General features: G+C 44.9%; 1 protein-coding gene across 13 annotated transcripts; it reads left to right on the top strand.

Annotated features, from left to right (window-relative positions):
- The first annotated feature begins 2524 nt into the window (after nucleotides 1-2524).
- On the top strand, nucleotides 2525-11119 carry LOC100664912 (sialic acid-binding Ig-like lectin 6). Of its 13 annotated transcripts, none has more exons than XR_002784694.2 (8): nucleotides 2525-2668; nucleotides 2745-3116; nucleotides 3268-3546; nucleotides 3676-3788; nucleotides 5011-5255; nucleotides 5883-5979; nucleotides 6305-6386; nucleotides 6576-10204. XR_002784694.2 is itself a non-coding variant. In XM_023543361.2 (8 exons), the coding sequence occupies exons 1-8, from the start codon at nucleotides 2632-2634 to the stop codon at nucleotides 6621-6623; spliced, it is 1239 nt and encodes a 412-aa protein (XP_023399129.1). In that variant the 5' UTR covers nucleotides 2525-2631; the 3' UTR covers nucleotides 6624-10203. The 13 variants fall into 13 exon arrangements, 10 of the variants coding, with proteins under 10 accessions (XP_023399129.1, XP_023399127.1, XP_023399131.1 ...); XM_023543361.2 differs by having other exon boundaries at nucleotides 5011-5221; nucleotides 6576-10203; XR_002784693.2 differs by lacking the exon at nucleotides 6576-10204 and adding an exon at nucleotides 10227-10340 and having other exon boundaries at nucleotides 2526-2668.
- The last annotated feature ends 1265 nt before the right edge of the window (nucleotides 11120-12384 follow it).

Genomic DNA, 12384 nt, shown 5'->3' with positions numbered 1-12384 from the left:
AAGATGTAGCTCCCAGGGTATGCACAGGGGTTCTGTATCTCTTCCCCTAGCCATCTGTTTGTTGAACTTTGTTATGGTAGCCCTAGAAAACTAAGGCAACCATTCCTGTTGAAGGATAAATTTGGAACAGAAGCCATAAATTTTAATCCAGAAAGAGTCCCCAGCTGTCTTAGCACTCCACAGTTGTCCCCAACTTGCAAGATAGGACAGGCTAATCGGATGGTGCCGGGGGACTCTAGACTATTCCCATCAGCCCAGAGATGTTGTTGCTACCTGTTGTCCCATGGTGAAGGCGTCATAGGTTTAAGGAAGAGGGGGCTGGTGGGGCTGCAGTCAGAGCTTCTGTCTCTCTCAGTGGTCCCTGGAGGACTGTGCAGATACAATCTGTGCCTCCTTCAGTCAGTGATGGCAAAAGAGGGTCTGTGCATCCTCTACCTGCCCATTCTTCTCCAGCTCCATCCTTGGATTTTCTACACTGACTTTAACCCACTCTACACCTTCAGATTGTGGAGGTGGCCAAGAGACACCATAATCCCCTGTGACCACAAACAGATCGTGTCAAAACCTGGAAAAGTGGAATTTCCTTAATTGTAATCTTGACGATCAGTTATTTATTGGTAATAGCTTGTTAAGAAGGTCCCTGGATGGTGCAAACAGTTTAGGCTTGACTAATAACCTAAAGGTTGGAGGATTAACACCCCCCCCCCACCACCCCGCCCCGGCCAGCAGCACCACAGCACCACAGCACCACAGCAGTCTACTTCCAAAAAGATTACAGCCAGGAAAACCCTACAGAGCAGTGGTTTCACTCTGTGACAGGTGGAATCACCATGAGTCAGAACTGACGTGATAGTAAAGAGCTATTTTTATTATAGAGATATGCAGTGTATAAAAATAGAAAATGTACGACAGCAACAACAAAACATATTCTCGAAACTCAAAAATCACTACTGTTAATACCGTAGTGCATATCCCTTTAGATCTTCCTTTTTTTTTTCAGAAACCTAATAGATTTTTTAAAAAATGTGATCATCTAGCACATATGGTTTTGTAACCTGCTTTTTTTAGTTTTTGATCTTGAACTTTCCATCCTAGTAAACTTCCCTCTCATCTAATCCTCTGTCCATATTCCACATAATCAAATTTTTCCAGCTGACCTCCAAATGTCCTTCACAGCGTTTATCCAAACCAGTGAGGAATCCAGGACCACACGTTGTGTTCAGTTACTGTCTTTATTAAGTCTCTAACACATTTTTGATTAAAAATCAAACAGACCTGGAAGAGAGAATCTGGGGATCATTCAGCGCCCTTAGCAACTCAAAACCCAAACCAGGCCCATTGCCGTGGACTCGATTCTGACTCATAGCGACCCTACAGGACAGAGAAGAACTACCCCATAGAGTTTCCAAGGAGCACCTGGTGGATTTGTACTGCCCACCATTTGGTTAGCAGGCATAGCACATAACCACTATGCCACCAGGGTTTCCTTAGCAACTCAAGGACCCATAATTATTGTCTCTGAGCATCAGATTTTCCATGATGTGGGAAAGTGGGACATACTCCTTTTGGATGAAGAAATGTTTTGTGAAACATAGTTTCAAGTATATCACACTGTCTCTGAATATGACAAGTAATGATGGGCCACAAGAAAAAGCCCTAGAGAGAAGAGGTATTAGTTCCCCAGGGCTGCCATAACAAAGCTCAACAAACAGGTGTCTTGAAACAGCAGAAAAGTGTTGTGTCATAGTTCTGGATGCTGGGAGTCCAAAATCAGGGCATCAGCCATTTTGATTCCTTCTGAGGCTGTGAGGGAGAATCTGTTCCATGCCTGTCTCCTAGATTCTGGTGGTGGCTGGCTATCTTTGGTGTTTCTTGGCTCGTACACATATCACTTCAATTTCTGCCTCCATCTTCACATGGTCATCTTCCCTCTGTGTCTCTCCATGTCTCTTCTGCTTTTTCATATGGACACCACTCAGAGTGGATTAGGATCCATCCTATGCCAGTATGACCTCATGTGAACTTAACTGATAACATCTTCAAAGACCCTATATTCAAACAATGTCACATTCTCAGGGAATAGGGGTTAGGAGTTCAAGATATCTTTTTGGGGAAAACAATTCAATCTATAACAAGCCCCTAGTTTGTGAATAAATGAGTGAAATGAATGAATGAAATGAGTGAAGCATCTAAATCCTTCTCCTATACCTCTGATACTCAGGACATCCCAAGTCCCACCACTGGCAGGCTGACCTTCACTAGGGTCCAGAGTCTACAACTCCGAGGGGTCTGGCCAGGTGGTCCCTACTTCCCCAGAACAGACCATTGTGCACAAGACCAGGAGGCAGGACTTGGGGGCTCCTGTCTTTCATTGCTGCCTTAAGCAGGACAAGCCTCTTGCCTCCTATGAGCCTCAGAGTTAATCCGTGACGTGCAGAAATGGAATTGGATAATCTCGAATAACCAATCTCAACTGAGTCTAAAGTTCCTCTTCTGAGGTTTTTCTCTTTTACATTTTGTTGTCACCACTGTCTTCCTGCCCAGGCTTCCTCTGCCCTTCAATATCTGTGGCTTTCCTTTTCCCTTTCAGAGGGACTCTGGAAGGCAGACTCCCTTAGGCAGGGGCCAGAGATGCTGCCACTGCTGCTGCTGCCCCTGCTGTGGGGAGGTGAGTGGGCTGAGGGGGTGAGGGGTTCCGCTAAGGGGATTTCTTGAGCTTGAAGCTGAGTCTCTCTCTCTCCTAGGATCCCTTACTCGGAGTTGGAAAATCGAGCTGGAACTGCAGGAATCTGTGACAGTGCAGGAGGGCCTGTGTGTCCTTGTGCCCTGTAAATTTTCCTACCTTAGTTATTCCTATGGATACCACCACATGTTTTGGTTCCAGGAAGGAAAGAGTAAAAACCAAGGTCTTCTAGTGGCCACAAACAAACAAGGACAGAAGGTGCAGGAAAGGACCAAGGGCCGATTCTTCCTTCTTGGGGATCCCTGGGTCAACAACTGCTCCCTGAGCATCAGAGATGTCAAAATGGAGGACAGTGGGACATACTCCTTCCGAACTGATAATCATTTTCACGGATACGCATATGGAGATAAGATGTTCTCTCTGAAGGTGACAGGTACCAGAGGGGCCGAGGAAAAGGGTGTGGTATATGAGAAGTAGAAAATACATGGTTCTGTTCCCCATGGGGATGGAGACCATTATGACAAGACCCTGGGTCTGGCAGACAACATGCTGAGGAGCTGTCATCTCCCCTGTTTCCTCCCCAGCCCTGACTCAATCACCCAACATCCAGATCCCAGGAATCCTGGAGTCTGGCCACCCCAGGAATCTGACTTGCACTGTGCCCTGGGCCTGTGAGCAGGGGACGCCCCCCATCTTCTCCTGGAACTCAGCAGCCCTCACCTCCTTGGGCCCCCGGACCCACCTCTCCTCAGTGCTCACCCTTTCCCCAAGACCCCAGGATCATGGCACCAGCCTCACATGTCAGGTGACCTTCCCTGCAGTTGGAGTGACTGTAAAGAGGACCATCCAGCTCAATATTTCCTGTGAGTGCTGGGTGGGGATGCCTGGGTAACTGAGTGTGTGGGGCCATGGTGGGGCTGGCAGGGCTTGATGACTGGAACCTGGTAGCCAAGCAGGAAGGAACCTCCTTACCTGTTTCTATGGCTTCTGAGGGAAAGGCCCAATGACCACTCATTTCTCACCATGGATGATGAGGTTGCCACATCTTCTGTCCCAGATGCTCCACAGAACATGGTCCTCACAGTCTCCCAAGGAAACAGCACAGGTAGGAAAGAACTTCTCATCTCCGGGGCTGGGATAGAAGCAGAGTCTTTGCCAGCTCAGGACAGACCTTAGGTCTCAGAGCTCCAACTAACCAAGGACTGCATGGTGTAGAAGAAACCAGTTGTCTTAGTTATCTAGTGCTGCTATAACAGAAATACCCACAGGTGGGTGGTTTTAACAAACAAAAATTTATTTCTTATAATTTAGGAGGCTAGAAGTCCAAAGCCAGATTTCAGCTCTAGGGGAAAACTTTCTGTCTCTTTTGGCTTGGCTCTGTTCATGGCCTTTTCTCTTTGAGCTTCTGCTCCTGGGTGATCTTCATGTGACTTGGCATCTCTCTTCCTCCATCTCGGCTACATAGCTTGCTTGTTTAATACCTTTTATACTTCAAAACGGATTGACACAAGACACACTCTAATCTAGCCTCATTAATGTAAAAAACAAAATCTAATCGTCATTAACATAACGTAATTCTGCCTCATTAAGATAACAAACATAGCCCACTCACAAATGGGATTATAACCAGAAGCAGAGGTTAGGATTTACAAGACATATTTTTGGGAGACGCAATTCAATACCATAACACCAGCTGACGAGGGAGAGCAGAGGGACAAAGCCCCCCACTCTTGTCAACTTCTGGAAGTCAGTCTTTTGCTCACCCACAATTCTCTTTTGCCAGTTCAAACAGAACCCGTCCTACTCTCTCACTTCACCCTCTTCTCTGATGTTTTTCCTCTTCCTGGTGTTCCTTGAGTTTTTCCTTAGCCCATTAACTGCATTTGTCTACTGTATGCCTGTTTGAGGTCCTCTGTCCTCCATCAGTCAGGCAGCTGGGATAACTCTAGGAAAATGATCTGGGCCTCTTCTGAAGGCCTGAGGCCTGGACTCTACCCGCATCCCCAGGGCTAGTGTGGATACCACGGAAGGAGAGAGACACTAGGCTTGACCCTGGCAGAGAGGAGGACAGGGCTGTTAGCATCCCATAGTGCTCTCTCTCTCTCTCTCTCTTTCCCTGTATCTCTCTCTACCTCTCTCTCTCCATATTTCTCTCTTTCGTCATCTCTCTCCCTCTCTCCATCTATCTGTGTATTTCTGTCTTTCTTCATCTCTCTCTCCGTATTCCTCTCTCTCTCTGTATTTCTTTTTCTCTCTTTCCATATATTTCTCTTTCTCCCAAAGCCCTCAACATCCTGGGAAATGCCTCATCTTTTCTCTCCCTGGAGGGCCAGCCCCTGCATCTGGTCTGTGTTGCTGATAGCAATCCCCCTGCAGAGCTGAGCTGGTTCTGGGAGTCCTCAAGCCTGAATGCTTCTGTCGTCTCTAACACTGGATACATGGAGCTGCCTCAAGCAGGGACTGGAGAAGGAGTGTTCACCTGCCGAGCTCAAAACCACCTGGGCTCCCAGCATGTTTTTCTGAATGTCTCTGTTCACTGTGAGTTTGGAGGCACCTGGAGAAGGACTCCATGGTATTAGAGACAAAACAGTCCCATGCTAAACCCTCTCCTTCCTCCTCACAGATCCCCCACAGCTTCTCAGTCCCTTCTGCTCTGGGAAGCTGAGGGTCTGTGCTGCAGCTGCTCTGCCTGAGCCTAATCGGCCTTCTCCTTGCACAGGCTGGTTGGGAATGAGCTGGTGGAGGGGAATAGCAGCAACACGTCCTTCATAGTCACTTCGAGCTCCTCAGAGCCCTGGGCCAACAGCACCTGAGCCTCAGTGCTGGACTCAGTCTTGGCCTCAGACTCTGCTGTGAGGCTCAGAATGTCCATGGAGCCTAGAGCATCACTGTTCTGCTGCTGCCAGGTTAAGGGTCTTCAGTGGAAGAGGAGCCCCATCCCTAGAGAGGTGGACATTGGAGGAGAGGACCCAAGGCCAAGACAGGAGTGGCTGGGGATAAGACCCTCAGTCCTTTGGCTGGTGGGGATGTGCAGTGTGTTGTGAAGAGGCTGGCTCAGGGTCTACAGAACAATGGGATGCCAAGTAACTGAGCCCTGGGTGGGCGTCAGACACACTAATTGAGGGCAGAGAGGAGTGGATGGTTGGAAGGATGCCATGTGTTGGGATTGGTATTTAATCGAGCCTCGAATTATCTGTAGGGAAACCAGAACCCAGGTCAGGTTCAGAAGTCCTTGGAGTTGCTGGAGGAGCTGGTGGCATGGCCCTGATTTGTCTCTGTCTTTTCCTCATCTTCAGGTGAGAGTGAGCAGGCTCCTGGGATGGAGGGAGACACCTGGGGTGCAGTGGTTATGCAGGTTGTACAGTCTGAGAAAATCTGAGCTGGAGGAACCTGGAATAATTAGGAAGGACTGGAGGCTTCCACCTATGATCAGTTGGACCAATCTGGGATCTCCTTCAAACTTCTAGTCCAGCTCTTGGGTTAAGAGGAGAACCTGGAGACTAGACCCTTCTTCATCTGTCCCAGTCTCCATTTCCATGTTCTTCATAGGGAGTAGGGGAATGATCTACCTACTCCAGGTCCCAAATAATAAGGCTGAAAAGCTCTGGGCTTTTCCCTCAGATTGAAGACTCAGAAGAAGAAAGCAGCTAAGACAGTGGAAGACATGAATGATGTGAACCCGGTCTTGGGTTCAGGATCATGGGTGAGTGATAGGGACACCTCTTATTCAGCATTACCCCTTTTGGACACCACCCTTAGGCCCTTCCCTATTAGCATTCAACACTTAGCATTTTCCACCCAAGAGTCCCTCATCTGGAGACCAGGGGGTTCTTTTCATTTTAGTCTCATTCCATAGAGACTATAAATTATCAAGTTCTATCCTTCTTTCCAGATAGAAGTCAGACTGGTCTCCTTCACCTTTTACTCCTATGCTCACTGAGGTTTCATCATCTCCCTCCTGGATCCCGGAGCCCACTGAATGTTCTTGCCCCCATCTGTTCTCAATACAGGCCACTGGGAAAATCTTTCAGAAATAATTATTGTCTAGTCCCTCCATAGTTTCTATGGTTTAGATGTCTCTGTCAGCTCCCTATAGCTTGGAGAAGACGCCAAATTCTTTGGCATAGTATCATGCCCTCTTCAATCCGTTTCCTCCCCTCCATGCCTTTGCATTGTGCTCCACCTCACTGTTCTCAATTTTCCTGATCAGACCTGGCTCTGCAGTAACAATGTCCCCTCCTCTAGACTTGCCACTAACTAGGTCACTAGTTCTACTGGCAAAATCATGTGTATTATTCAAAATGCAAATGAAATATTATCCTTTCCCTGTGGAAACTGCGGCCAACCCCTTCTGAGCAAGAGGCCAATACCCTCTCCTCTGTGTACCAGCATCCCAGAGTACATCCCTGTTTTGTGAGGCTCACTGTGTCATAATTGCAAACACAGGCCTGTCCCCTTCCATGCTAGGGCCTCCCCAAGAAAAAGGGATGGGTCCATTACAGGGTCCTGTTGGCCAACTCTACGCACCCTGTTCCCAACACCTCTCACATGTGTTGTTGTTGTAGGACACCATCGAGTAGATTTCAACCCATCTCAACCCAATGTGACAGAGTAGATCTTCCCCATAGGGTTTTCTAGGTTGTAATCTTCATGTGAGCAGACTGCAGGTCTTTCTCCTGCAGAGCCACTGGGGGGTTTCCACCTCCAGCTTTTTGGTTAGCAGCTGAGTACTTAACCATTTCGCCACCAGGGCTCCTCCTCATAGGTGAAAAAACATTCGTTGCCTTTGAGTTGATTCTGAGTCATAGGAACCATATACTACAAAGTAGAACGGTCCTTTAATGTTTCCAAGGAGTGGCTGGTGAAATTGAAGTGCAGCCTTTTGGCTAGCAGCCAAACTCTTAACCACTGCAGCACTAGAGCCCCTTCTCACATGTACATGTGTATATTTAATTCATAGCAGGTCAATTACATCAGTCATTAAATCAGCAGCAATGCTTGGTTCATGATATTCTGTTATGATTCATCTACTCATGGACCTCTCCTATCTTTTTTTTCCTTTATAATATAAACCATTAACCCCTTACTCAATCCAAGAATGAGACTGCTGATAATAGGTTGCATCTACCTGTGTGTTTCTTCTCTTCCCAACCCTCTAGCTACCTCCTTCTTGAGTAGCCTCTATCCTGAATTCTGTTTATTATTCCATAGCTGTTACCTCTCCCGCCTCTCCCGCTCATGGAATTACACAATAGCAATATATTGATTGGAAACACTGGTGACGTAGTGGTTAAGAGCTGCAGCTGCTAACCAAAAGATCAGCAGTTTGAGTCCACGAATGTTCCTTAGAAACCATGTGGGGCAGGTCTACTCTGTCCTAGAGGGTTGCTATGAGTTGGAATTGAGTCAATGGCAATGCATAATATATTGATTATATTTGTTTATTTCAGACTTTGTAAAAAGTGCATTATGCTCAATGTAGTCTTTTGGCACCAGTTAACATTATTAAGATCCATCCACATTGTTATATGTAGATGTAGTTCATTAGTTTTTATTGCCATATAATAAATATATCGTGCTATTACAACACAATTTATTTATCTGGTCTCGTGTTGATGATTATTTAGACTATTTCCAGGTGTGGCTGTTACAAACATTATTATTTCACGTCTCGGTGTGTTCATGCGCAGTTTCTTGGTCACGTATCTAAGAACTAAATTGCTAGATCACGGTAAAAAAATGTCCATCTTAACAAGGTAATGCCAATGGTTTTTCAACATGGTGGACCAATATACATTCCCACCAACTACATCTAAGGTGGTTTATTCATTCACATTCTTTCCAACACTTGATTTCTCAGACTTCTCATTTTTGCTAATAAAACTGGCATAGCACATTGAGCTCTTCATTTACACTTTCCTGATTACTAAATATTTTGCGTTTATTTATGTGTTTTTATGGTGTCAAGAACACATAAATGTCTACCTCTCCCCTGCTCATGGCTATTGCCCATTTTTAGTGTTGGTAGTTTGTCCTTTCCTTACTAATCTGTAGGAAGTCATTACATAGTTTTAATACCAGCTTATGTAATTTACGTGTATTACAAATAACTTTTTCCAGTGTGTAGCTTGTCATTTTGCTTTTCTTAAGGTGACTTGCTGAACCTAAGCCTTTATTTTTGATACGGTCGTATTAATTAAACCTTATATGTTGAGTGATTTGGTGTCTTTTTAAAGAAAATATTTCCTGCCCTAAGATCAGAAACATATTCACCTATATTTTACACAAAAATTTAAAGTTTTTTTGCTTTTGGCATTTAGATAATTTAGGTCTTAATTATTCCAGAGTTGAGTTGTCTGTATTGTATGAAGTGGATGTCTGATTTCATGATTTCTGCATGGAGCTTCTGCTTCTGTTTATTCCTTGAACATATTTATTAATACCTGTCTTAAAATTTCTTCATTTCTGAAATGTTGGAAACTGTTTCTAGTGACTGCTTCTATACTTGTCATAGCTCATATTTTGTAGCTTCTTTGAATATTCAGTAATTTGGGGAAGGATGCTGGATGTTATGTTATATAGTTGATTATCTGGATATTCTAGGATTCCTTTAAAGATTGTTAAGCTTTCCACTGGCAGTCAGTTAATTTACTTCTGGATCATCTTGACCCATTCAAAGCTTTTAATACAAGCTTTGTTAGGGTGAGTTTAGATTAATCTTTACTCTATTTTCCCCATAATTGTTCTTTCTCAAATAGCATGTTTTTTAAATCAGATTTATGGCATCTCATAGTATGCATGTGCAGCTGAATATTCAGCCAAAGACTCAAGGAAATCACTATACAGATTTTCTGAAGCTCTTTCTCCAGAGCTTCTATCCATTCTTCTAGAAGGTATCAAGGGATGGGCAAATATAGGAGAGGGTCTCTGGTTATCACCTTTACTTCAGGGCTTGGTCTCTGTCTGTCTTCTAGTACCTGTCCAGGAATGAGTTATGCCACCCCTACCCCTGATTTATGTTTCAAAATATCTACCATCTCAAACTTATGACTTGAAATGCATTAGTTTTCTATTTATTTAATAAGAGCCTCTGCTAGAAAGCCATCCGCTGCACAATATCAGGAACTGTGTCTACATTCATCATCACTCTACGTCGAGCACTGAGCACACTACCAGGCAATTAATAAGATGGCAGGCTCTGTAGTTGGAAAGTACTGGTTTTGACTCTTGACTCAATGGTGCATTTATATATGAATGTGTCTTCAAGCAATGTATATAAACTCTCCTAGCTTCGGTTTTTTGTTTTTTAAATTTTAAGATGACAATGATAAGACTATCCTCTCCACAGCATTTTTCTGAGAACATAATGTGATTAGTATAAGCACTCAGTAAGGGCTGGCCAATCTGAATTATTAGGTATTTTTGAATAAATGAATGGATAAATGACAAAGCGTTCATCACTCCCAGTTTCTTTCTGGTCCTTCGCTGCTTTATCCTAAACCCCACTGCCTTGATCTCAATCCATTCTCTTCTTTACCCTCAGGGACTCCAGCACCAGTTCCTGATAGGCATTCCTTCAGACCACCGAGGCCCTGCTGGGGCTGGACCTATCTCAAGAGAGAAACAAGAGCTCCACTATGCATCCCTCAACTTTAAGAAGCTGAGGCTGCAGGAACAGAAGGACACTGACATTGAATATGCAGAGATAATGACACACAAATGAGGAAATGCTCAAAGCCATAGCCTTGAGTGGAAAGTACATGGCCTCTCTCAGGTTTTGAATCTTTAAAACTGAATGGACTTCTTGGTGATGGACTACATGAATGTTCTGGCATATGTGGATTCTGTCCAAGAGACGTGAGTTCAGATCCATTATGTCACTTAATGAGCAAGTCACATTGTACCTGTATGCCTCACTTTACAGCTCTGTAAAGCAGGCAAGTAAGTTCTATGTAACCAGGTTATTTGGAGTCAGTCGCTGGATGGCTCAAATGATTGTTTGACTACTAACTAAAAGATTGGTGATTCAAACCCACCCAGAGGCACCTCTCAAGAAAGCTCTGCCTATCTGCTTCCGATAGTCCACAGCCTTGAAAACCCAGTGGAGTGGAGTTTTACTCTGCACACACGATGTCACTATGAGTTGGAATCGGCTTGATAGCAACAGGTAACCAGGTTACTGTGAAAGGTCAATGAAAGAGCACATATAAAACAGCTCACAAAAGTCCTGACACAAAGTATGTGGTCAGTAAGTGCTAGCTTTTTCTTTCCTGAACAGAAAGTTTATGGTGGCAATTTTTCCTAAGTCTCGGAGGGGTAAATCCCAGAGGCCACAGCACCCGCTTTCTGTGTCACCCCATCTCAAAACTCCTCCGTGACTCACCCAAATAAAGTTCCTATCCTTCATCTTTCTATTCAAGACTCCATGACCTTGTCCATGCAAACCTCTCCAACCTCATTTCTCACTGGTTACCCATATTCCATGTCAATTCTAGCACTTACCTTTTAGATCTCCAAGCTTCTGTTATTTCAGTGGAACTGCAGAACACCAATAAAAAACAATGACTAAGAGAAATTCTTAAGATTAGCTGCAGGGGCAGGAGGAAGAGGCAGATTATACTGAAAAAACCACAGTTAGTCTGAGAGTTGATTTATCAGTAGAAATATTGAAAGTCTGAATACAATAGAAAGTTATCTTTTATGTCATGGAAGAAATAAATGTTGTTTATGTAATACTCAACGAAAATGTTTTAAGACTCAAGGTGAAATATATTAAAACTATTCATGTGCTACAATGGATTGCATTTTGTACGGCGTTTCTCGCCGTGGTCTTGTATCTCCCATGCAAGTGACTGGGTGGGACCATGCCGATAATGTCTCTGGAACCCTAAAACAGGGATTGGTCAGTTTTGCCATCTTGCTAGGTTTGAAATAAGCCACCTCAGAAGCAAGAAAGAGAGGACCTCACCACCACCAAGAAAGAACAACCAGGAATGGAGTGGGTCCTTTGGACCTGGGATCCTTGTGCTAAGAAGCTCCTGGAACCAGGAGACAGATGGAGAGAGAGGTGTAACACTGAAGATGGCAAGACGGTGAAAAGCAGCAGCAGAGAAATGGCAACAGCAGAGGTAGCAGAGCTAGGAGACTGGCAGGAGACCAGTAGGAGATGGTGTGGTGGGCTTTCTGGTCCACAGGGTGAGAAAGCTGAGTGCCTTCAGGCAGGAGACTTACTGGAGGGGTAGGGGGCCTCAGGACACTTGGTTCCACAAGGTTTGCTAGTCCACAGAGCTAGAGCTGAGCACCTTTAGGCCAAAACTTACTGGTGGAGTGGGGGGCCTCAGCGAAGCTATCAGCAGAGCTAAAAGAGCTTTGTAACACTTGTCTGAGCAGGGCTGAAGCCAAGGGGCCACAGAGAGGCATGCTGTGGGCACAGCTGAGAAGAAGATGTCCTGGTGGAAGAACTGGATCAAGTATTCTCTCTGAGTTCTGTGTGGCCATTACAATGAGCTATTGATTTCAGTAGAGAAGTAGAGAGTGCCATGGGAGGGATGGTTGGTGTCAGAATTGGTAAAGATGGTGGAAAAAGCAGGCATATCTGACCTCTGCCTCACCGAAATTGGTCTTGGTTTGTTGATCTTGATTCTCCTTCCCCCTTGTGAAGTTAGAGGAAGTCAGACACAGCTGCCATGCCATTTTTACAC

This window comes from Loxodonta africana, chromosome 11 (assembly GCF_030014295.1).
Source record: "Loxodonta africana isolate mLoxAfr1 chromosome 11, mLoxAfr1.hap2, whole genome shotgun sequence".
NCBI lineage: Eukaryota > Metazoa > Chordata > Mammalia > Proboscidea > Elephantidae > Loxodonta > Loxodonta africana.
The sequence above is the reverse complement of the archived record's forward strand: the minus strand, read 5'-3'. Positions and strand labels throughout refer to the sequence as shown.

What these genes read in the sequence shown, in the direction of transcription:
- LOC100664912 (XM_023543356.2), top strand. Translation starts at nt 2,632, where the DNA reads ATGCTGCCACTGCTGCTGCTGCCCCTGCTGTGGGGAG. An exon ending in CATCCAGCTCAATATTTCCT is followed by an intron (nt 3,547 to 3,675) that starts GTGAGTGCTGGG and finishes ATGGCTTCTGAG; the next exon opens with GGAAAGGCCCAATGACCACT. An exon ending in TCTGAATGTCTCTGTTCACT is followed by an intron (nt 5,222 to 5,882) that starts GTGAGTTTGGAG and finishes AATTATCTGTAG; the next exon opens with GGAAACCAGAACCCAGGTCA.